The sequence below is a fragment of the Mytilus trossulus genome, chromosome 12 (genome assembly GCF_036588685.1).
Source record: "Mytilus trossulus isolate FHL-02 chromosome 12, PNRI_Mtr1.1.1.hap1, whole genome shotgun sequence".
Lineage (NCBI taxonomy): Eukaryota > Metazoa > Mollusca > Bivalvia > Mytilida > Mytilidae > Mytilus > Mytilus trossulus.
Genome location: NC_086384.1, coordinates 9,231,028 through 9,254,338, shown reverse-complemented (window position 1 = coordinate 9,254,338; position 23,311 = coordinate 9,231,028). Strand labels below are relative to the sequence as shown.

Sequence of the window (23,311 nt, the reverse complement as noted above, 5' to 3'; positions counted from 1 at the left end):
AACATTTTTAGAAGGAAACTTTAGAATTTTAATTTTATAGCTTGTTGAAAGGCGTACAGTGATGACATATATACATCCGTGTCATAATTGGTCTCTTGAGAACAACGTTGTCTCATTTCCGAACTCACACCAATTCTAATTTTTTATAATTTCTCAAAATAAATGTCAGGTAAGAAGTCAGAAAAATAGGAGGAGCTTCAATTTATTTCATTAATTAATTATTTGATGTCATTTCAGCAACATATAACAGGGGCTGATCCAGCCATTTTAAAAAAGGGGGGGGGGGGGTCCTAACCCAGGACAAAAAGGGGGGAGGGGTTCCAACGAAATGTCCCCATTCAAATACATTGATCGTCCAAAAAAAAGGAGGGTTCCAACCCCAGGACCCCCCCCCCCCCTCCCTTCTGGATCCGCGCCTGATATAATCACAAATACATTAAATGTATTATTTTAAGAATCATAGACTAGACACATCATCCGTGACTGGAAGAACCAAACAATGATGTACGAAGACTATAAATCAACAATCACCGGTAGTGGAGAAGATTCAGATATAGAGACTGATGAGAAGAACTTTAGTTCCTGTATCAGTAAAAGAACCTAAGATAAAGTAAACCTAAGTAAGTATAATAATGTATGGACATATCTCTGAATTTACGGATATTATTCGTCTCCACTCCGCATACAACGGAAATTAAAAAAAAACTTATCGGGGTCACCACGTTGTTTTTATTTTTTCGCGGAAAATTGAAAATTGTTTACTTGAAGTTCTGCAAACAATTAAAGAAAAAAAATGGACCTTACTGACAGAAAAACCGCTGAAAAGTTCATGGGACAGTACCTCCAGTTTGCAGAGAAGATGAGACCCGATATAGCAATGATAGAAGTAGTATAAATCCGATATCGGGCCCTTTTGACATATCAGCAAATTATTTCGTTTACTCTAGGCAGCAGGGGCAGGGCAGTAGGTTCCCGCCCATATAGAGCTAACGTTAGCTAACATTAATCTATTGTTAGATAGGTAGTCCCATAGTTAACCCTCTTGCTGCAACAGCACATTACAGACATTACATGGTTAGATGTGTAGTCCAAATAATTATCAGATTATGATGTCTAGCAAGGCTATTTAAAAAAAAATCTTGGATGCTGTAGTTGTTTGACTACTTAGAAGTCAAACAAATATGTAATCAATATATGAGATCATGCTAACATAACGGTTACATTTGAGACCCATTGAAAAAAAATTTATTCGAATGTAGTCTACAATTTATACAAACAGTCATCATACATTTGTCATATGATGTTTTTTGTTCAGACTTTATTATTGTACTTTATATCACACGAAAAAACTCTGTATGACGTCACTAAGCTATTACCAGTGTTCAAAATTAGCACAGAATACTTTTTGGGATACGATTGCTTTCAAGCAATCTGTAGACTTATACCATTGCCCTCACGTTAACCGTTTTATTCTAAACATTAAGGAACATCTCAGATTCTTATGATTGTCTTGCTTTAAAAGGTTAAAACAAACAAAAAGATTGAACTGAAACAACTTTCCTGTAATGTTCTTCTCATAATCTTTCATGTTTGATATTTCCCTCGACTTATATGCGTGTTTTTAACAACACGGAAGATCAGAATTAAGCAGTATTTATATTTAGTGTTTTTATAAATTGAGAAACACTTCAGAGGGAATTCCCCGGCCAGTTTTGATAAAATGCAAGAGTTCTCTGAATTCCGATTAATCTATTTATGTCATATAAGAACTGAAGTGGAGTTTTTCCTATATGTCACCGTTATGAAACTGATATTTAATATTGTACTCTTTTGAAGAAATGGAGAACCATTTAGGTCGTTAAATTATCATTTAATAAACGTTCTTGTTCCAAATCACAAGTCTAGGGTTTCTTTATGTAATTATGCACATGCGTATAGTTTTCTTGACTTCAAGGGGTATCAGATTCAATGGTTGATCTGGATTCCCCACTCCATTGATTAATTTGAAACTCATGGGATCCTTTCTATGTCTGTCTGCTATTGAGGGTTATAGTTGTTGCATAAATCATATGCATCATTTAAATTAAAATAAATGTAGTCTACATTGTAAAGGTGTAACTACAACACCCCTTCAGCCGAAATGGAGTCTTCCATATTATCTTTTCGAGTTGTCTCCCTTCCGCCAAAATAAAAATACGATACGACTCGTCGAGAAAAATTAACTCGTTTGATGTCGATAAATGTCGTAATATATTAAAAACGATCGTAATTTAAACAGAGGAGTGTGTACGGAAAGTAGTCATGCCCACTGACCCAATTGAAATTAAATATTGAAAGAGTTAGAAATAGGGTTCCTCCTAGAATTAACGTAGGAGAATAGGTGATAAGATACGAAGTGAAATACCTTCTCTCACTATCAGTGACTGCTGTGGAAAGTAATCTTGGAATTGATAGAACAAAAATAAAACACTATAAGTACATTGCTCATACACTTGTATCCGGGATTGGCTATTTTTAAAGTTGAGTAACTATTCAGATTACGAAAATTATATTTTACATGTGCAGTTGAATTAGTTTTTGAAAATAATACTATCCAGCTATACCAGGGCTGCCAAAAATGTGTGAGACTCACGCATGTTCATGCTTTTTTAGCTCACCTGGCCCAAAGGGCCAAGTGAGCTTTTCCCATCACTTTGCGTCCGTCGTCCGTCGTCCGTCGTCGTTGTTAACTTTTACAAAAATCTTCTCCTCTGAAACTACTGGGCCAAATTGAACCAAACTTGGCCACAATCATCATTGGGGTATCTAGTTTAAAAAATGTGTGGCGTGACCTGGTCAACCAACCAAGATGGCCGCCACGGCTAAAAATAGAACATAGGGGTAAAATGCAGTTTTTGGCTTATAACTCAAAAACCAAAGCATTTAGAGGAAATCTGACATGGGGTAAAAATGTTTATCAGGTCAAGATCTATCTGCTCTGAAATTTTCAGATGAATCGGTCAACCTGTTGTTGGGTTGCTGCCCCTGAAATGGTAATTTTGTGGAAATTTTGCAGTTTTTGGTTATTATCTTGAATATTATTATAGATAGAGATAAACTGTAAACAGCAATAATGTTCAGCAAAGTTAGATATACAAATAAGTCATCATGATCGAAATGGTCAATTGACCCGTTAAGGAGTTATTTATTGTCCTTTATAGTCAATTTTTAACCATTTTCTTAAATTAAAGTAATCTTTTACAAAAATCTTCTCCTCTGAAACTACTGGGCCAAATTCAATCAAACTTGGCCACAATTGTTATTGGGGTATCTAGTTCAAAAAATGTGTCCGGTGACCCGGTCCACCAAACAAAATGGCCGCCACGGCCAAAAATAGAACATAGGGGTAAAATACTGTTTTTGGCTTATAACTCAAAAATCAAAGCATTTAGAGCTAATTTGACATGGGGTACAATTGTTTATCCGATCAAGATCTATCTTCCCTGAAATTTCCATACGAATTAGACAACCCTTTGTTGGGTTGCTGCCCCTGTATCGGTAATTTTAAGGAAATTTTGCTGTTTTTGGTTATTATCTTGAATATTATTATAGATAGAGATAAACTGTAAACAGCAATAATGTTTAGCAAAGTAGGATTTACAAATAAGTCAACATGACCGAAATGGTCAGTTGACCCCTTTAGGAGTTATTGCCCTTATAGTCAATTTTTAACCATTTTTCGTAAATCTTAGTTATCTTTTACAAAAATCTTCTTCTATGAAACTACTAGGCCAAATTAATCCAGACTTGGCAACAATCATCTTTGGGGTATCTAGTTTTAAAAATGTGTCCAGTGACCCGACTGTCAAATCAAGATGGCCGCCACAGCTAAAAATAGAACATAGGGGTAAAATGCAGTTTTTGGCTTATAACTCAAAAACCAAAGCATTTAGAGCAAATCCGACATGGGGTAAAATTGTTTATCAGATGAAGATCTATCTGCCCTTTAATTTTCAGATAAATCTGACAACCCATTGTTGGGTTGCTGCCCCTTTTAAGGTAATTTTAAGGAAATTTTGCTGTTTTTGGTTATTATCTTGAATATTATTATAGAAAGAGATAAACTGTAAACAGCAATTATGTTCAGCAAAGTAAGATTTACAATTAAGTTAACATGACCAAAATGGTCAATTGACCCCCTAAGGAATTATTGTCCTTTATAGTCAATTTTTAACAATTTTCATAAAATTTGTAAAATTTTATTAACATTTTCCACTGAAACTACTGGGCCAAGTTCATTATAGATAGAGATAAATGTTAGCAGCAAGACTGTTTAGTAAAGTAAGATTTACAAACACATCACCATCACCAAAACACAATTTTGTCATGAATCCATCTGTTTCCTTTGTTTAATATTCACATAGACCAAGGTGAGCGACACAGGCTCTTTGGAGCCTCTAGTTTGGGGCATTATCCTTTGCTCTTTCGTTTTTTTTTCTGTGATCTTTTCAATTTTGGCCAAATCTCACGCATTTGCTTTATGAAAAGTTGGCAAAACTGCTATACATGTGTCAATGAAAACAAAGGCAATCGTATCCCTCAGAGCATTCTGCTCTTTGATTTATGCCCCACCTACGATAATCATAATAATAGAGGGGCATTATGTTTTCTGGTTTGTGCGTCCGTTTGTCTGTTCCTCGTCCCGCTTCTAGTTAAAGTTTTTAGTACAGGTTGTATTTGATGATGTTGAAGTTCAATGAACTTGAAACTTAGTACACATGTTCCCTATGATATGATCTTTCTAATTTTAATGCCAAATTAGAGGTTTTAACCCCAATTTCACAGTCCACTGAACATAGAAAATGATTGTGCAAGTGGGGCATCCGTGTAATTGGGACACATTCTTGTTTCTACTCTTCTAAAAATAAAAAAAGACATTTTTCAAGATATCTTCAATCAAATGTTATGAAACTTTCCAACAATGCCTATTATTTTATTTATTTGCAGGATCCAGAGGTCAGAGAAGATGAACTTTGCAAGTGGTTAGAAGGAATGGAGGAACCAGAGAAACTGTTGTTTGATTTCTTTGAGACCAACCCAATGAGTGTCAATGGTAATCTAGCATCATTCAAGTAACTGATCACTGCTGATGTTTTAAATATCATCATTGATCATAAAACTTAGAATGAAAATGGGGAATGTTTCAAAGAGACAACAAGCTGAGAAGAAAACAGCTGAAGGCCACCAATGGGCCAATGGGCCTTCAATACAGCGTAAAAAAAATCCCACACCTGGAGGCGTGCTTCAGCTGGCCCCTTAACAAAAATGTGTACTAGTTCAGTGATAATGGACGTCAGCTTAGTATTATCAGTCAAGGGACTTACTTAAATGAGTGATTTTCTAAATCACTGTTTCAAGTAACATTATTTCTACATAGGTTGAAAGTAAGAGTTGTCTTTCTTTAATAATCACCTATGAAAGTAGTATAAAATAATCACTAGAAGAAGTGATTTAATTTTATTGTAGCTTTAAATATAGAATACTAATGATCCAGGGACTAATTATGTTTCTAAAATTATCAGAACCAACATCTGTGTTGATAGGATGACTAGGTGACTAGGTCATTTTAGTTGATGACCTTGTACTGAATTTAGGATAATGACAGAAAAATCACTTGTTTAAGTATCATACTGTACCTCAATTTCCTTTTCAAAAATCACTTCTTTAATTATCATTATTTTAATAATCCCCACTAATTTCAACACCCCTGAACAGTGAAATTTTTATCGCGAACAGTAGAATTTTTATGCCCCACCTACGATAGTCCGTCTGTTCGTTCGTCCTTCTGTTCGTCCGTCTGTCCCGCTTTAGGTTAAAGTTTTTGGTCGAGGTAGTTTTTGATGAAGTTGAAGTCCAATCAACTTGAAACTTTTTATACATGTGCCCTATGATATGATCTTTCTAATTTTAATGCCAAATTAGAGTTTTGACCCCAATTTTACGGTTCACTGAACATAGAAAATGATAGTGCAAATTTCAGGTTAAAGTTTTTGGTCAAGGTAGTTTTTGATAAAGTAGAAGTCCAATCAACTTGAAACTTAGTATACATGTTCCCTTTGATAAGATCATTCTAATTTTAATGCCAAATTAGAGAATTTATTCCAATTTCATGGTCCACTAAACATAGAAAATGATAGTGTGAGTGGGGCATCCGTGTACTGTGGACACATTCTTGTTTTACATAATCTGAAAGATGAAACCTTGAACTTCATAGGAAAAATACTTCCACTGCTGGGAAAAATCTTTTAAGAAAGTATCAGTTCATTATGTAAAGCCAATATTATAGCATTTTTTCAACTAAAATAGAATTTGCAGCTAAATGATAGCATTAAAGGCATAAACCTTGCTGTTAAAAGAAGCAAAAAGATATTTTTGTTCAATTTTACTAATAAAAAGATATTATTAAAACCTATGTGTTTAAAATATTGGTAAAACTACAAAATCATAATTTGTGACAAAACTGTGAATTTGCTACTTAAATAAGTGATTTTAAATAAGTCCCCTGACTGATTATCATGATTAAGACACAAATGTATAACCAATAACAATCTATATTGGGAGTATTTTCACATACATTTTGTACTTTGAAACAGCCATGTTGAAAAACAAAGTTCTGGATTTTCTTTTATTTTGTCATCCAATGCATTTTCAAAAACATTACTGACATTTGTCAACATACTAAAAATGGATTAATTACATGCTTCTAATTTCAACTTTTAAAATATTTTCTTCAGATTGGACAACAAAACGGAGAGAGAATGAACAGAATGCTTTGACTAAAATTGAAGAAGTGAAAAAATTACCAGTTCAAGATACAATCTGGATGATTGATGAATATACATCTCTGAGAGGTAAATAGACATTAAATTCATTCTATAGAAGCACTCATTGTGTTGATATGTCTGTTTCTGTCATCATCTTTTTGGAAATTACACATTATAAATAGAAGTATAAATATTTTCAATAATTGCCATTTGTAACCATTTAAGGGCCAAGCCTTCATGCCCCCCCTTGTTATATGGGGGTTAAAAATCATGTGGAGCTTATTTTTCATGGACAATTCAGAAGACATGAACCCATTACCGGTATGGCTGATTTGCAGCAACAACAAAACGATTTGTACGGGTTATGTAAATGGTTAAAGAGATTTGTAAAGTATTTTGTACTTCTTAAAAAAGGTAGATGCTGATTGCGTGAGTCAAAATTAAAGCATGTGTTTGACTTGTTAAACTGGATTATTAATTTATTTATTTAATTATCATAAGCATTTGCGAAAACTTATAGTTGAATAATACGACAAATGAATTGTCTATCTTCAGATAGTATTCTCCTGTCTGGTTTGTTGATCTACCTGTACAAGCTCAGGTACAAGTGATTAGCGATCTTATTCAGGATATCCCTCAGGGTTGGAACTATATTGGATTATAATATAATAAAAAAAAGCCTGAGGGTTATGCAACTACATGCATTTAATTATAATTGTTAAAAAAAATGGTGTTAGGCTATAAAACCAAATAAAAGTTTTGAACGATGTCAAAAATGGATGGTGGAAGACAATTTAACAATGGCATGGGTCATTTAACGATGGCAGAGCGCATTCTTTAAACAGGCCATGGAGATCCCTGGTTGTCACAGTTGTGTAAATCAAAATTGGAATGGGAGAAAAGGTGTTGTTTTTCTCATTTTGTTGATATGCTAAAGGAAATTAAGGGTATACCTATAAACCAACTTAAAAATATCTTTGCCTTATTTATTCCTGGAGAAGAACTGACATTTTTCAGTTGAGAAGTATACATGTAACATAATGCTGGTCTAGGGACACAGTTATTGACTATTGTCTTTTGAATGTGATTGTCTACAAATTGATTTCTAGTGTGGACAGTGTATTGCTTGCAAATTTTGTTTATACACCATCTAAATTCATTTCTTTAAATTGGAAGCATAAAAAAGGAAGTAAAGAAATGTAGGGTAAAAATTATACACATTAATGTGAAGGCAAATTAGGGGTTTGGTCCAGTTTGAAAATTTCAAAATTTGTATGTTTGATGCTGTCAAATTTAATTATAGATCCCCTTAACCATGTTAACATAAAATTGACCCTATTTTGAGTAAGAGCCAATAGACTTTTCTATAAGCATGATAAGTTTGATATGAATCTTCTCAAAAGTAGTACACAACACTAAGGCCAAATAAAATAATATGTGTGTTTCCTGTTTCATCTTTGAAAAAAATAGGGTAGGTAGGTAGGGATTTTTTTTTATTTTACCATTTTTTTTTACATTGAGTCTATGGGAGAGAAATCCTGACTTTAACAGTGCTTATTGAAAAATGACAAAAAAAACTTTAGGGTAGGCTATTTCTAAGCTTAAAATATAGGGTAGGTAGGGAAACAGGAAACACACATGCTTTTTTATTTGGCCTAAAACAAATTTGAATAGAGCAGGAGTGATTTGGGTTTTTTTGTCTTAAAGAAATGCATTAAAAAATTTATACATGTACCTTGGATTCATTTATTTGTGTGGGTATCAATTTTTCATGGATTTAGTAAAACTTGCATTTTAGTGGGTATTTGATTCATGGATTTAGTAAAACTTGCATTTTAGTGGGTATTTGATTCATGGTTTGACCAATCTCTTTTTACAAAGTTAAAATGAGTTATTCATTGATCATTTGAACTTAGGGTTCACTTGTCACCTCAAAAAACATAAAAATTGGTATCCAATGAATAATAATGAATCCACAGTATTTGTGATCTTAAGACAAATGTGACGAAAGGGAATAAATAATCAATATTTGTATTTCAGATGATGATGGTCAGAATCACAGGATCTTGTCTGTAATGGATACAAAGAATCTTTACATTGGTACACTAATGGCCAATATATTAGAATTATCTCTTGTACAACAGTGTAGAGATCTGATCTGTATTTGTGCATTAACACCACTGGCAGGAAAACCAAGACGTCCAAAATCAGTAACGTTTAAAGACCCATCATATGCAGAGTAAGTTATTCTCATATTAAGGAGTTCAGAATTCCTTAGAATATATAAAAAGATCTGTTAAAATTATAATAATGTATTCAGGATCTTGAATATCATCATTTATATTTCTGTACAGCAGTGATACTTAATTATTTTTTATTTTAATTACACAATGAGACTGGACAAAATGACCATAGTAAATAATCCAATAAAACAAATGTAACAAATGTTGTGAATGCTGCAGAACATTTTTTTGTTATTCATGTAATATGTGTGTTTTAATGTAGTATAATTTTACCACAATCGTAAGGGAAGGAAGAATTTTTACATTAGCAAATTGTGTCGGATATACCACACGCATGATAAGATCTGTATAATATCTACAATTGTTTGTTTTAGAAAAGCAGCAGGACTTGACTTAAGTGACCTTGGGATAAAGTACATGTATGATGGTATGCCTAAAGAAAATGAACCAGTCAAGATGAGGACTTGCTCTGTATGCAGATTAAGAGGAACTAAAGAGTTATTTAAAAAATGGTAGTTATATCTTACAATTGTATATCTGATATTTTTACTTTTTAACCAGATTAGAAAGAGGATAAATTATACCCTGAATATATGAAAAATTTATATATGTTGCTTCTCATGATAAGAAGAATATCCACTTCGAGTATGAAGTTTCAATTTTGGCAGTTAAAAGTGATTCCCCTGTAAAGCTTTAAAGGGAAATTCCGCGATTTTTTACTTATCATCTAATTATATTCATCTTATCATAAAAAACACATTTGCAAAGTTTTAAATTTATATTCCTTCTAATAACGGAGAAAATCAAGTATCTGTAACTTTTTTGGTTGAATTCTCGAGTGGGTCGTGACGTAATTAGCCCGATTTATTGAATGCTGGGAAAAAATAAAATCTGTTTAACTCTTATAGCTTATCCACAATATACGTAATTAAAAGCGCACAGCTGACGAATGGTCGTAGTTATTAACCACAATATAATAATGAACGAAAATGAATATGCATATACCGTTTTGTATTGATTGAATAGACCACTTTCGAGTTCATCCGTCACCGGAAAAAACTCGTCAATTATACGCGCCTTTATCACCGTCATCTGTGCGTTTAGGGGCGTCGTCACTTCCTTACAATGTTGAGCGAGTGGTTGGAAAATTATAATTCTATATTGTACGAATTATTCGGCAAATTGAATTCTGAAAATAGACAATCAACACTGCTGTCATTAGGGAATTGTCAGTAAGTACCTACAGAGCAACCATTATTTCTAGTTTATCCTGCACAAAAACGATCACTTAGACGCTTGATGAACGTAAATAGTGCAGGGATACAGGCGAGCCCCTCTATCTGGTAAATGACGTCATAAAGGCGTGCATAATTGATGAGTTTTTGCCGGTGACGGATGAACTCGAAAGTGGTCTATTAAACTCCTATAAAATTATCTCTAGTAAATGTTTTTGAATAAATTTAATTAATTATTGTTGAGATTTTATTCATAAAATATTTATTGAACATTTTTACTGATATTGAACTGAAAATATTTTGAGTTCTATTTACCGTTATTGTTTTGATAATCATTTTAATGAAGCTAATGTGTGAGCAGAGTGTGTATATTATTTTGTAAAGGTCACTGTATATTTCTCGGCTTGAGGTCAATTCGTTTACCTTGTAGCTATTTAGCCGCAGGTGTGAGTTCAAGCGTACACAGGTATAATTGTTGTTATTTGGAAAGGATAAACAGACAGGATTAGAAAGAGTATGATGTCACGATGTTAATACACTAAGATTTAATACACGATGAGAATAAAGATTCAATAATTAAATTGTGTAAATTAATTGAAAATAAAATTCAGATTCGTAAATCCGAAAATGTATAAAAATAAAAGGAAACAATTTTTTATTACTTTTTTTAGCGGCAATTGGTGTAAAGATTCAAATATGAAGTAAAAAATAGTAGTTTTAATCTTTAATAAAAACTAAATGCAATATTACCCAATTTGATATACCATTGTACAGCTGTTTGGTATCATTGACTTTACCGGAATTTCTTAACTTGTATTCAAATCTGGCTGTGTTTAAATCCTAATAAAACTGTTGCAATTTTAAAGTTTTTAATTGACAAAAAATACAACATACATGATTTTTTTTTTAGTTTCTTTTTAACATTTTATTCTTACATAATTAAATTCATTTGACTATCATTTACACGAACTTTTTGTGAAAAAATACCAATTATCTAAGCTAAGGCATTATTTTTTTTAAGGATTTTTGAGGATTTTTTTTTAATTCTATGATAATATTTGTGCAATGTTGAACATGATAGCCGTCATTAATCCAAATAAGTCATACAGTAGTTGTAATAAAAGTTATATTGTAGTCATGCATAACGGATATTGACGAATTTGAAATAGTTTGTCCATACATCGTTGTTCTTGAAACAATCATTATTAGTATACATGTAAGTTTCCTGACGTATAAGAGCCATTGAGGATGAGCTCCAGAGAAAGCAGACTAGTAGCGTTTCGTTCGTTTGTTTGTTGGGAAAGGAGAGGAAATGCAACCGCTTGTACAGATAAACGACTGAATTACCATACAAGCATTTATAGTCAACACAATCAGAAACAGTTCCCATCGTTAGACGGGGAATATGACGACTTTCAAGAATGAACAAGTGACATGCCTAACTCGAACAGTTAGAAAACGGACTATCGACATCTACCGCTTGTTTTTGATATTTGAAATTGTATGCATATATACGTATACGTTTATGATAGTGATGAGTTCTTGTGTCTGACAAAAACTTAATTCCTTCATGGTTATATCTTGCCATACTTTTATATTGGTTTGTAAGGTGATTACTCAAAATCATTATTTGAAAATCATATGTGCAGTATATTCATTTCAATACAGAAATTTCGTCTATATATTTTACAAGTGTATAACACGGAGAAGCTCTGAAGGTCCATTACTCCCATTTTGTTTGGGTGTGAACCATCGATGTTGACAGCAATATCAAAGAATAAGATGATGATGGTAGAAAGAACTATGGGCGTCATGTGGCAAATATTACATGCATATCTGACAATGAGTTGTCAATCTGTATGAAAAGATTTCCAATACCACCATATTATTGAGAAGGAATGTTTACATGCTATACTCTCGTACTAGTATTACAGGGTTCTTGTGGCGTTCACCCTAGACACACATCTTTTTAATGATGTTTAAAAAAAAGACAGAACCAATTTAATGTCATATTTCCCTATTTTTTAAATATAACTAAAAGTCTTTCATCTGACAAGAATACCCCTTTTTAGCGGACAAGTAATTTATTCTTTTTTCTGTTATTGAATACCAAGAAAGAAAAAAATAATTCCGAAATTAATTTGAAACTTTGATACTCAAAAGTTTCCCAGCAAAATATTCACATCCCTTCGGGATAATTAGTGATCGTCCAGTGGCATATATAACAATTGTGATGACGAATTCCTTCCTTTGTTCGAGAACAATCTTATTGAAATATAAATCTGTGATTTTACTATGTCCACAACTTCAATGAACCAAAGCAAAAGTTATACATCGACCTGTATTTAAATCAAATTGGTCCTCTTCTTCTTCTGGTATACAATAGTCTATCGACATTCGATGATTACATACTGTTGGCATACGTGGACTAGTCTATTTACAACACTTTTACCCCTATTTATTCAAAATATATGTTTTTTTCTTATGTTCAATGTATACATGTATATATTTTAAATTGCGCTATAGTTCCGTAACTATCATCCAGTCGTATAAACGAATCGTCAGCAAGTGCGTACATTTTTTAAATCAATCTTTCTGGTAGGTTCCAATCTGTCCTTCACTTTTGACAATGAGTATATATTACATTTATATGACTAGTAAATTATATCACTTTCGGACACGCAAGACAGAGATATATATTATACATGCACCTGATAGTTCAAAATGGAAAGTTATAAGTTATCGGCCGTGTACACTGATCAATACCTACAGAAGTGAAACGATGCATGAACGGGCCGGCATGAACTTACAAGCCATATAGGAAATTGCTTGAATACCTGGACGTGTCACCTTACACCCCTCACAATACCTTTGGGAGTAATACCTTAAGCCATGCGGGTGATCAGTGGAGCGAAGATCCTAATTTTTTGAATAAAGTGTATTACTTTAAAGAATTATGAACGAATTACATTTTTGAAAACAAATTTCACGGAACACTTTTTTATGACTTTGACTTTTGACTAATTCCAATATCAACAGTTTAAAAATAAACAGACTATATGGTTATTAAAAAAAAATAAGAACATTTTCCGTATTATTTAAAGTTAGTTAGTCAGATAAAACAACCGTACGATTGACAAGATATCGTCACGTAATTACGACTACATCGGTTACTGTAGTTTTGTTTCTTTGTGGTTTATAGACATATCGTGATTTTTATTCGTACACGATAACAAAATGGCGGAACGCAGAGAACTGATACTCAAAATTTAAAATCGATGGTGATCTCTTATCTAGCGGAATAAAACTTTAATATTTATAAATTTGAGCATTTTTATACAGAATGGACATTATATCAATTTTTGATTTTTTTTTGCGAAGTTTCCCTTTAACAATAACACTAATAAATGTAAGCATAGAAGTAAAAAAAAAAAAAAATCATTTTGTTATTTAATTGTTAATTCACCTACTTTTGACTTCTTTAAATATTGATTTATGCATTTGTTATTATATTTAGGCCTTTGCTCTGTTATTTGTTATTTACAGTATTGAAATTATTATGCACTTCTTCTAGCTCATCATGCCAAGCTTTATTGTACTGTTCAAGAGATTGTCAGAAGAAAGATTGGAACAGAAAAGGTGACATGGGTGCTCATAGTCACAAAATATGGTGTAAAAAGATGAAGATTTATATGTCAAAAACAGCAGAGATGAGACAGTTTCCTTTTACCTATGCACAAGGTAAACAGACTTATAAGTGCCTGAAATGACAAGCAATTTACCGTTAACCAATTATTTGAAACATTGACACATTCATCGCTCAAGGGTCAATGATCCTATTATCAATCCTGACCCTCAGAGATCAATACTGTAGCTTTGAGAACTATATTTTTTTTTAAATAAACCTTCATTAATGGAGCAAATACAAAACTTCAATCCTGCTATATATCTATGATGAGTTTATTTACACGAACATTTTTTTGGCAGTGTGTAGGTTCCTCCATTTTCCTAAACAAGTTGTTACCAAAATAAAAATTATGTGATTCAAAGGGTTAATTAATTCACATGAATCTTCAAATAATAAATAACCAGATGCTCCGCAGGGCGTAGCTTTATACGACCGCAGAGGTTGAACCCTGAACGGTTGGGGCAAGTATGGACACACTATTCAAGCTGGATTCAGCTCTAAATTTGGATTGTGATTAAATAGTTGAAACAGCATAGGTTTCTGACACAGAATGAATGTGTTCTAATGAACTTAAAATTTTTGTTTTCTCTTAGAGCAATTCACTATGCTGTTGAATATTAATCCTCTCAAAAAAATGTTTGAAGAAATTTTCTTTTTATTTATGAAATTTCAAATGAGAAAAATTGAACCCAATTTTTTAATCACATCCCCCTTTCCCTTATTCCAAAACTAATCTCAATTAGAATATTCTAATGGAGTTTGCAACAATAACTACTCATTTAAATACATCATAAAATATTAAGATGTAAAAAAACTGCTTGTTATCACTGAATGGTAAAGATTATTTAAATTTATCAGTTGGTAGTTAAAAGTGAATATACATTGTATATTGTATATAACAAAGATTTAAGTTGATTCTGGACAAAGAAAGATAACTCCAATTAAAAAAAAATCTTGCAATAAGATATTTCTTGCTTTCTATTCTGGACAAAGAAAGATAACTAATTAAAAAAAAAATTTGCTATTTCACAATAATGTGAAATTAGATATTTCTTGCCATTGCACAATACTGTGCGATTGAAAAGACTTGCTATTGCACAATACTTAATATAATAATTTTAGATCCTGATTTGGACCAACTTGAAAACTGGGCCCATAATCAAAAATCTAAGTACATGTTTAGATTCAGCATATCAAAGAGGCCCAAGAATTTAATTTTTGTTAAAATCAAACTTAGTTTCATTTTGGACCCTTTGGACCTTAATGTAGGCCAATTTGAAAACGGGACCAAAAATGAAGAATCTACATACACAGTTAGATTTGGCATATCAAAGAACCCCATTTATTCAATTTTTGATGAAATCAAATAAAGTTTAATTGTGGACCCAGATTTGGACCAACTTGAAAACTGGGCCAATAATCAAGAATCTTAGTACATTTTTAGATTCAACATATGAAAGAACCCAACCGATTCATTTTTTGTCAAAATCAAACTAAGTTTAATTTTGGACCCTTTGGACCTTAATGTAGACCAATTTGAAAACATGACCAAAAGTTAAGAATCTACATACACAGTTAGATTCGGCATATCAAAGAACCCCAATTATTCAATTTTGATGAAATCAAACAAAGTTTAATTTTGGACCCTTTGGGCCTCTTTTTCCTAAACTGTTGGGACCAAAACTCCTAAATTCAATACCAACCTTCCTTTTATGGTCATAAACCTTGTGTTTAAATTTCATAGATTTCTATTTACTTATACTAACGTTATGGTGCGAAAACCAAGAAAAATGCTTATTTGGGTCCCTTTTTGGCTCCTAATTCCTAAACTGTTGGGACCTAAACTCCCAAAATCAATACCAATCTTCCTTTTGTGGTCATAAACATTGTGTTTAAATTTCATTGATTTCTATTTACTTAAACTAAAGTTATTGTGCGAAAACCAAGAATAATGCTTATTTGGGCCCTTTTTTGGCCCCTTATTCCTAAACTGTTGAAACCCAAACTCCCAAAATCAATCCCAACCTTTCTTTTGTGGTCATAAACCTTGTGTCAAAATTTCATAGATTTCTATTAACTTAAACTAAAGTTATAGTGCGAAAACCAAGAAAATGCTTATTTGGGCCCTTTTTGGCCCCTAATTCCTAAAATGTTGGGACCAAATCTCCCAAAATCAATACCAACCTTCCTTTCATGGTCATAAACCTTGTGTTAAAATTTCATAGATTTCTATTTACTTTTACTAAAGTTAGAGTGCGAAAACTAAAAGTATTCGGACGACGACGACGCAGACGACGACGCCAACGTGATAGCAATATACGACGAAAATTTTTTCAAAATTTGCGGTCGTATAAAAACAGATATGAGGAATATTCAATTTATATATTAAAGTCAAAGTTTTATTTCAAGTCTAAATATGTTGAGGCACCTTTTTTAAATAAGAAAACCATGAAAATAAGAATTTCATAAGATTTTGAACTATGACTTTTAAACAACATAGTTAACTAGGAGATTCTGTGTTTCCATATTGCATTTGTCTAGGTTATTAGACTACTTATAAAGATACAAGGGGCAATAACTCTGCAACTTAACTTACTAGTATGTAGGGTTTTTTTTAAACTTTTATTTTAATCAAATTTTAGTCTATAGGAGATTTGGTGTAAGCAAATAATTTAGACAAGAAGACATCAGAAACAATAGTTCTTATATAAAAGGTGATAACACTTAAAGTTTTGTATTGATGGCTAAATGTGACGTTTTGTTTTGTAGAGACAACCTCAGAATACTTTGATATGGCTGCCTACAAGACATTTCTAGAGAAACAAGGTGTATTGGATCAGGGTCTATGGAGAAGAGAATGTAGATTACATGGAGACGAGACTAAGTGTTTATGTTCGGTACCATTTGGTAAAGTTATCTTATTTTAATTTATTTTGAATGCATTGTATGTCAACAACTCAAGGAAAAATTGTATTAAAATTAGGATTTCTTACATGTACATAAAATCAAAGTTGAATTTTTCTAATTTGTAAAAAAAATAGTTAATCTTAAAATTGAAGACAAATTTGGTTCCTTAATTATATCTTCAACTATAATGACAAAATATTACTTTACTTTAAGTGCATTATGGTCAATTTTTAGAAGGAAAAACATGACTAAGGTAGTAATCAGTATGAATAACAAACTTGATATTGTTTCTTAAGATTTTAATCCTTTAATCTTTTCAATAATATGTTTGTTACAATGGTTTAGTTCAAATTTATTTAGGAATTCAGAAAATATGAAACCTTTAATGATTTTTTTTTATTGAAGTAGATATAAGAAGATGTGGTCTGAGTGTCAATGAGACAACTCTCCATACAAGTCCCAATTTGTAAAATTAAACCACTAAAGGTCAAAGAACGGTTTTCAATACAGAGCCTTGTCTTACACAGAACCAGACATTCATTTCTTTTGTTTCATTTTTTAAAATAAATAAGGCCGTTAGTTTTCTCTTTTGAATTGTTTTACATTGTCTTATCAGGGCCTTTTATAGCTGACTATGCGGTATGGGCTTTGCTCATTGTTGAAGTCCGTACGGTGACCTATAGTTGTTAATGTTTGTGTCATTTTGGTCTTTTGTGGATAGTTGTCTCATTGGCAATCATACCACATCTTCTTTTTTATATATAGATATATATTTACATTTTCTGACACCAGTATATCGTTTCTAATAGATTTGTATGGTTGTTGTTCAAAACCGTTAGCATTATCTTGAAGTTTCCTTAAATTTTAGGCTACATATACATACATGTATAACAACATATAGTATCAGACAAATAATTTTATTCTAGGAGAGCTTCCAGAAAGTGAAGACCCAATATTTTTGCCAGTGGAATCCTCCATCCTAGATGAGGCTCCAGAAAAAGAGACAAAGTTACTACATGATTGGGAGGCTTACTATGAATACAGAGGGTTTAGATTGGACTCTCCAATAGCAATATTACTGCACTGGCCAATGACATTGTACCATATCATCAAATTCTGTTACCCTAATGATCGTAAGTTGTACAAACAAAATGATTTACTTTTATTTTAAACAGACCAACAGAGGTGAAGTCATAGAGAAAAAAAATAGGTGTTTTTGTTTACAAAAAACTCAGAAGTACTCAGGTATTTTTCTATATGTACATCATGAAATACATTTGTTTTGTCTATATTGTACTTTCTTGTAAACAATTTTTACAGATCCTGAATGGTGGGACAGTGTAGATTCCAGCTGTTTTAAGATAGACCTTATTGGTGTGGAGAAAGAAGTAGAAATGTTATGTTTGTTCAAGGTAAAAATATGTATGTAAATTTCACAGTCTAATGAACATAGAAAATGGTAGTTGGAGTCAGGCATCCAAATTCTATAGTTCGATTGGTTGATTGGTGTTTGTAGTAAGCTGCATGTGTGCAAACGGCTATATTGGGGTGAGAACTATTCCGGATATTTTTACAATTTCCTTTTTAAAAATCTGGAAAAAAAGTCCTTCAATATACTAGAATTCAAGTCTAAAGCAAATTGTTTATTTACAAATAAAATACACTTTATCGCTAATTCCAGCTGACCTGGTTGCTTGAACTTTTGACGTCAACAACAATCACTTTTCCATTGTGGCGTCAGATATTATGTTTTATGACGTCAAAATTTTACGAGAACCTGTGTGAAATCTAGTAATGGCGGAAAATAGCGATAAGTTGTATTGTATTATTGTCACATTGATTGCTCATCACCCGCCTACTTACAATATATATCTATAGGGTTTCATTATATTAGTGAACAAGAGTTCACAGTTTAGCATGAAATTTATTTTTTGGCAGACAGAAGAAAAAATTGACAGCAATTTATTTCATGGCAGAAAATTGTGCACACAAGTATGTACACAGAAGTTAAAATGTGTACCATATTTTTAATAATGCAGTATATTTTAAAATCCATTTGATTTTATGTCGAGCCTGCAGCTTTTGTTGCAGAAAGCTCAACATAGGGATAGTGATCCGGAGGCGGCAGCGGCGTTAGCTCACTTCTTAAAAGCTTTATATTTTAGAAGGTGGAAGACTTGGATGCTTCATACTTTGTAGATAGATGCTTCATGTTACGAAGTTTCCGTCAGTCACATGTCCAATGTCCTTGACCTCATTTTCATGGTTCAGTGACCACTTGAAAAAAAAGTTCAGATTTTTTGTAATGTTGAATTCTCTCTTATTATAAGTAATAGGATAACTATATTTGATATGTGGGTACCTTGCAAGGTCCTCATATCTGTCAGACAGTTTTCACTTGACCTTGACCTCATTTCATGGATCAGTGAACAAGGTTAAGTTTTGGTGGTCAAGTCCATATCTCAGATACTATAAGCAATAGGGCTTGTATATTCAGTGTATGGAAGGACTGTAAGGTGTACATGTCCAACTGGCAGGTGTCGTCTGACCTTGACCTTATTTTCATGGTTCAGTGGTTATAGTTAAGTTTTTGTGTTTTGGTGTGTTTTTCTCATACTAAATGCAACAGGTCTACTATATTTGTTGTATGGAATGATTGTAAGGTGTACATGTCTAGCTGGCAGATATCATGTGACCTTGACCTCATTTTCATGGTTCAGTGGTCAAAGTAATTTTTTTGAGTTTTGGTCTTTTTATCTAATACTATATGCCATAGGTCAACTATATTTGGTGTATAGAAATATTTTATGATCTTTGTCAGTTGTGCACAGGTTTTATTTGACAGTGACCTCATTTTCAAGGTTCATTGCACAGTGTTAAGTTTTTGTGTTTTGGTCTATTTTTCTTCAACTATAAGTAATAGGTCAACTAGATATGTTGTATAGAAGCATTGTTAGCTGTACATGTCTGCCTGGCATGGTTCATCTGACCTTGACCTCATTTTCAAGGTTCATTGGTCTTTGTTTAGTTATCTTGTTAATGTAAAGTTTATGTGACAGTACTTTTTGGACCTTTTGGATTCTAGCTCTTCATCTTTTATATAAGCTTTGGATTTCAAATATTTTGGCCACGAGCATCACTGAAGAGACATGTTTTGTCGAAATGCGCATCTGTTGCAACAAAGTTGGTACCGTTGATTTTATTGTAATAAAGCTTTAAACTTAGGACTATCAAAATAATATCAATGATTAGTACAGAAGGCGAGACATTTCAGCGTGTGCACTCTTGTTGCAATATTGAAAATAGAGCGAATAAATCAGAATTTAATTTTATAATTTTGTACTTACATTTCTGCTACAGGAACTAGGATATTTGTGTCCAGATATATCTCTTGACATTATGATGTATGGTGTAGAGATATCTAAAGATGTTCACAACAAGACATATGAACATAATAATGTTAAAATACAGATTGTTAAAGGGCCATATCATAAACGTGCTGACGAACACAGGAAACCTCATTTGGTTGTAGGTAAGTGCATACAATTAAGTATTTTTGAGTTGCGATACAAATAATCTAATGTAGCTTAACAGTGATATTGTTTGCCTTAAATTAGTGGAGAATAAAGGCTTTTTCCTCTGAAGAAAATTCCCATGTATCATCACTGACAAAATGGGGTCTTATTTTAAAGCAGGGATTGACTCTTGAAAATGGGTCTGTAAATTGAAGTTTCAGTCAAATTCATGGTTTATTCTAAATTTCCCAATTTAAAGAAAAGGACGCATATTTTCCCAATAAAAAAGGGTAGAGGTAGTTTTGAAAAAAGCTAACAATATCAATGCTTAAAAAAATAGATATTGGTTGCGGAGTACAATCATAAAATTGCCACTATACAGAAATAAGACTATGTGGTATGATTGCTAATGAGACTTGTCTCCACCAGAGACCAAATGACATAAAAAGTTGGCAAATAGGACTCAGGGTACTCCATTAAACAATAAACAAAACCCGTTTTGCATAGCCAGCTGTATAATAATGTCTCTATTTTTAAAATATAAAACAATTCAAACAAGAAATCTGACAGCCTGATTTACGGTAAGTACAAAAGGATAAATTGAAAAAAATATGGTCCACAGCAACAAGCCACAACCACAGATTTATAGGCTGCTGACTTTGGATATGCACCTACAAAATTTGTATATCCATGGTTACTCATTTTCAAAGTGCCTTCCAAGCTGATAGGTATCATAAATGTTTTAATGAATCAGCCCTGTGACCATCAATAAAGTGAACAAATCATTCTGTTATGGTTAGGTGAAACCTCAAAATATCTTACAATGTCCAATGAAAACTATTGTTACAAAGGAATTGCATTAAAATGTAGACTTTACTGTTTTGGTTGAAATTGTTTATGCTGTAGCAGACTCAGATATTTGATTTCCTAGGTCATTAGAGTAAGCACTAATAGGGCTATGTCAAGTTATCTCAACGTCCAACTCTGAACACACATTTGAATTCACTGTTTGTTGTTGTATTATTAAATAAAATGATTTGGAAGCTTTTTTAAAAATACAAAAAAATATACATGTATACAATGCCTCAAGCAATTTAAATGAGAGTGCCATATCTATTTTTTAGGTTTGAATGCTGGATTAGGTGCATACCAAATGTGGGGTCAGACATTAGTCAAACTAAGGGTATGTAATTGTTCGAAGGATATATAATTATGAAAGCTAAATCAAATCATATATTTATGCCCCGCCTACGATAGTAGAGGGGCATTATGTTTTCTGGTCTGTACCTCCGTTTGCTCGTCCATCCGTCTGTCTGTCCGTTTGCTTCAGGTTAAAGTTTTTGGTCAAGGTAGTTTTTGAAGAAGTTGAAGTCCTATCAACTTGAAACTTAATACACATGTTCCCTATGATATGATTTTTCTAATTTTGATTCCAAATTAAAGTTTTGACCCCCATTTTACGGTCCACTGAACATAGAAAATGAAAGTGGGAGCGGGGCATCCGTGTACTATGGATACATTCTTGTTTTGGTTTAAAATTTAATTTTATCTTCCTGACTGAGATATGACGAGACAAAAAATAAAAGCCAATGACAAGGAATGCAGTTCATTTGTCCAAATCTTATTCAAATGAGAAAAGTATTTGATTTTGTATGAGTGATTGAAATATTTTATAAAATTGAATTTGAAGGGAAAATTACATTTAAAGTTTATGAACTGAAGAGACAATAATTGCAGAAATGTACATCATGTTTTATAGCGTACAGAAATGTATTTGCTTTACTTGTATATTTTATTTCAGACTGATAGGATTCCAGCCTATTTTACAGACTACTGCCAATACAGCTGTGAATGTGCTAGAACAGCCGTTGAAGGGTTAACATTTGGGACAATATCAGACCCTGTGGTAAACCCCTTCAGGAACCCTGTCAGAAAGTTAGCAGAAGAAAATGACATGCCTTGGTACAGTAATGGATTTTTGTATAGGATTATTTATCCTTCAAAGTGAAACAATTCTGACTTAACTGGTCTTGATTCAATTAGAGATTCATTTTATACACGCTTGAAAAAATTTTCTTCGTATATTGCTATCACGTTGGCGTCGTCGTCTGCGTCGTCGTCGGCGGCGTCCGAATACTTTTAGTTTTCGCACTCTAACTTTAGTAAAAGTGAATAGAAATCTATGAAATTTTAATACAAGGTTTATGACCACAAAATGAAGGTTGGGATTGATTTTGGGAGTTTTGGTCCCAACATTTTAGGAATTAGGGGCCAAAAAGGACCCAAATAAGCATTTTCTTGGTTTTCGCACTATAACTTTAGTTTATGTTAATAGAAATCTATGAAATTTTGACACAAGGTTTATGACCTCAAAAGAAAGGTTGGGATTGATTTTGGGAGTTTTGGTTTCAACAGTTTAGGAATTAGGGGCCAAAAAAGGGCCCAAATAAGCATTATTCTTGGTTTTCGCACAATAACTTTAGTTTAAGTAAATAGAAATCAATGAAATTTAAACACAATGTTTATGACCACAAAAGGAAGGTTGGTATTGATTTTGGGAGTTTATGTCCCAACAGTTTAGGAATAAGGGGCCCAAAGGGTCCAAAATTAAACTTTGTTTGATTTCATCAAAATTGAATAATCGGGGTTCTTTGATATGCCGAATCTAACTGTGTATGTAGATTCTTAACTTTTGGTCCCGTTTTCTTATTGGTCTACATTAAGGTCCAAAGGGTCCAAAATTAAACTTAGTTTGATTTTGACAAAAAATTAATTGGTTGGGTTCTTTGATATGCTGAATCTAAAAATGTACTTATATTCTAGATTATTGGCCCAGTTTTCAAGTTGGTCCAAATCGGGGTCCAAAATTAAACTTTGTTTGATTTCATCAAAAATTGAATAAATAGGGTTCTTTGATATG

The 23,311-nt window shown here is 32.6% G+C and overlaps 1 protein-coding gene across 1 annotated transcript; it reads left to right on the top strand.

Annotated features, from left to right (window-relative positions):
• The first annotated feature begins 716 nt into the window (after nt 1-716).
• Nucleotides 717-22,439, top strand: LOC134692983 (zinc finger MYND domain-containing protein 15-like). Its single transcript, XM_063553649.1, has 12 exons — nt 717-886; nt 4,987-5,092; nt 6,774-6,890; nt 8,844-9,042; nt 9,421-9,558; nt 13,856-14,022; nt 16,739-16,876; nt 17,803-18,009; nt 18,197-18,288; nt 20,237-20,408; nt 21,516-21,574; nt 22,193-22,439. Exons 1-12 carry the CDS (start codon nt 794-796, stop codon nt 22,397-22,399), a joined length of 1,695 nt encoding a protein of 564 aa, XP_063409719.1. The 5' UTR covers nt 717-793; the 3' UTR covers nt 22,400-22,439.
• The last annotated feature ends 872 nt before the right edge of the window (nt 22,440-23,311 follow it).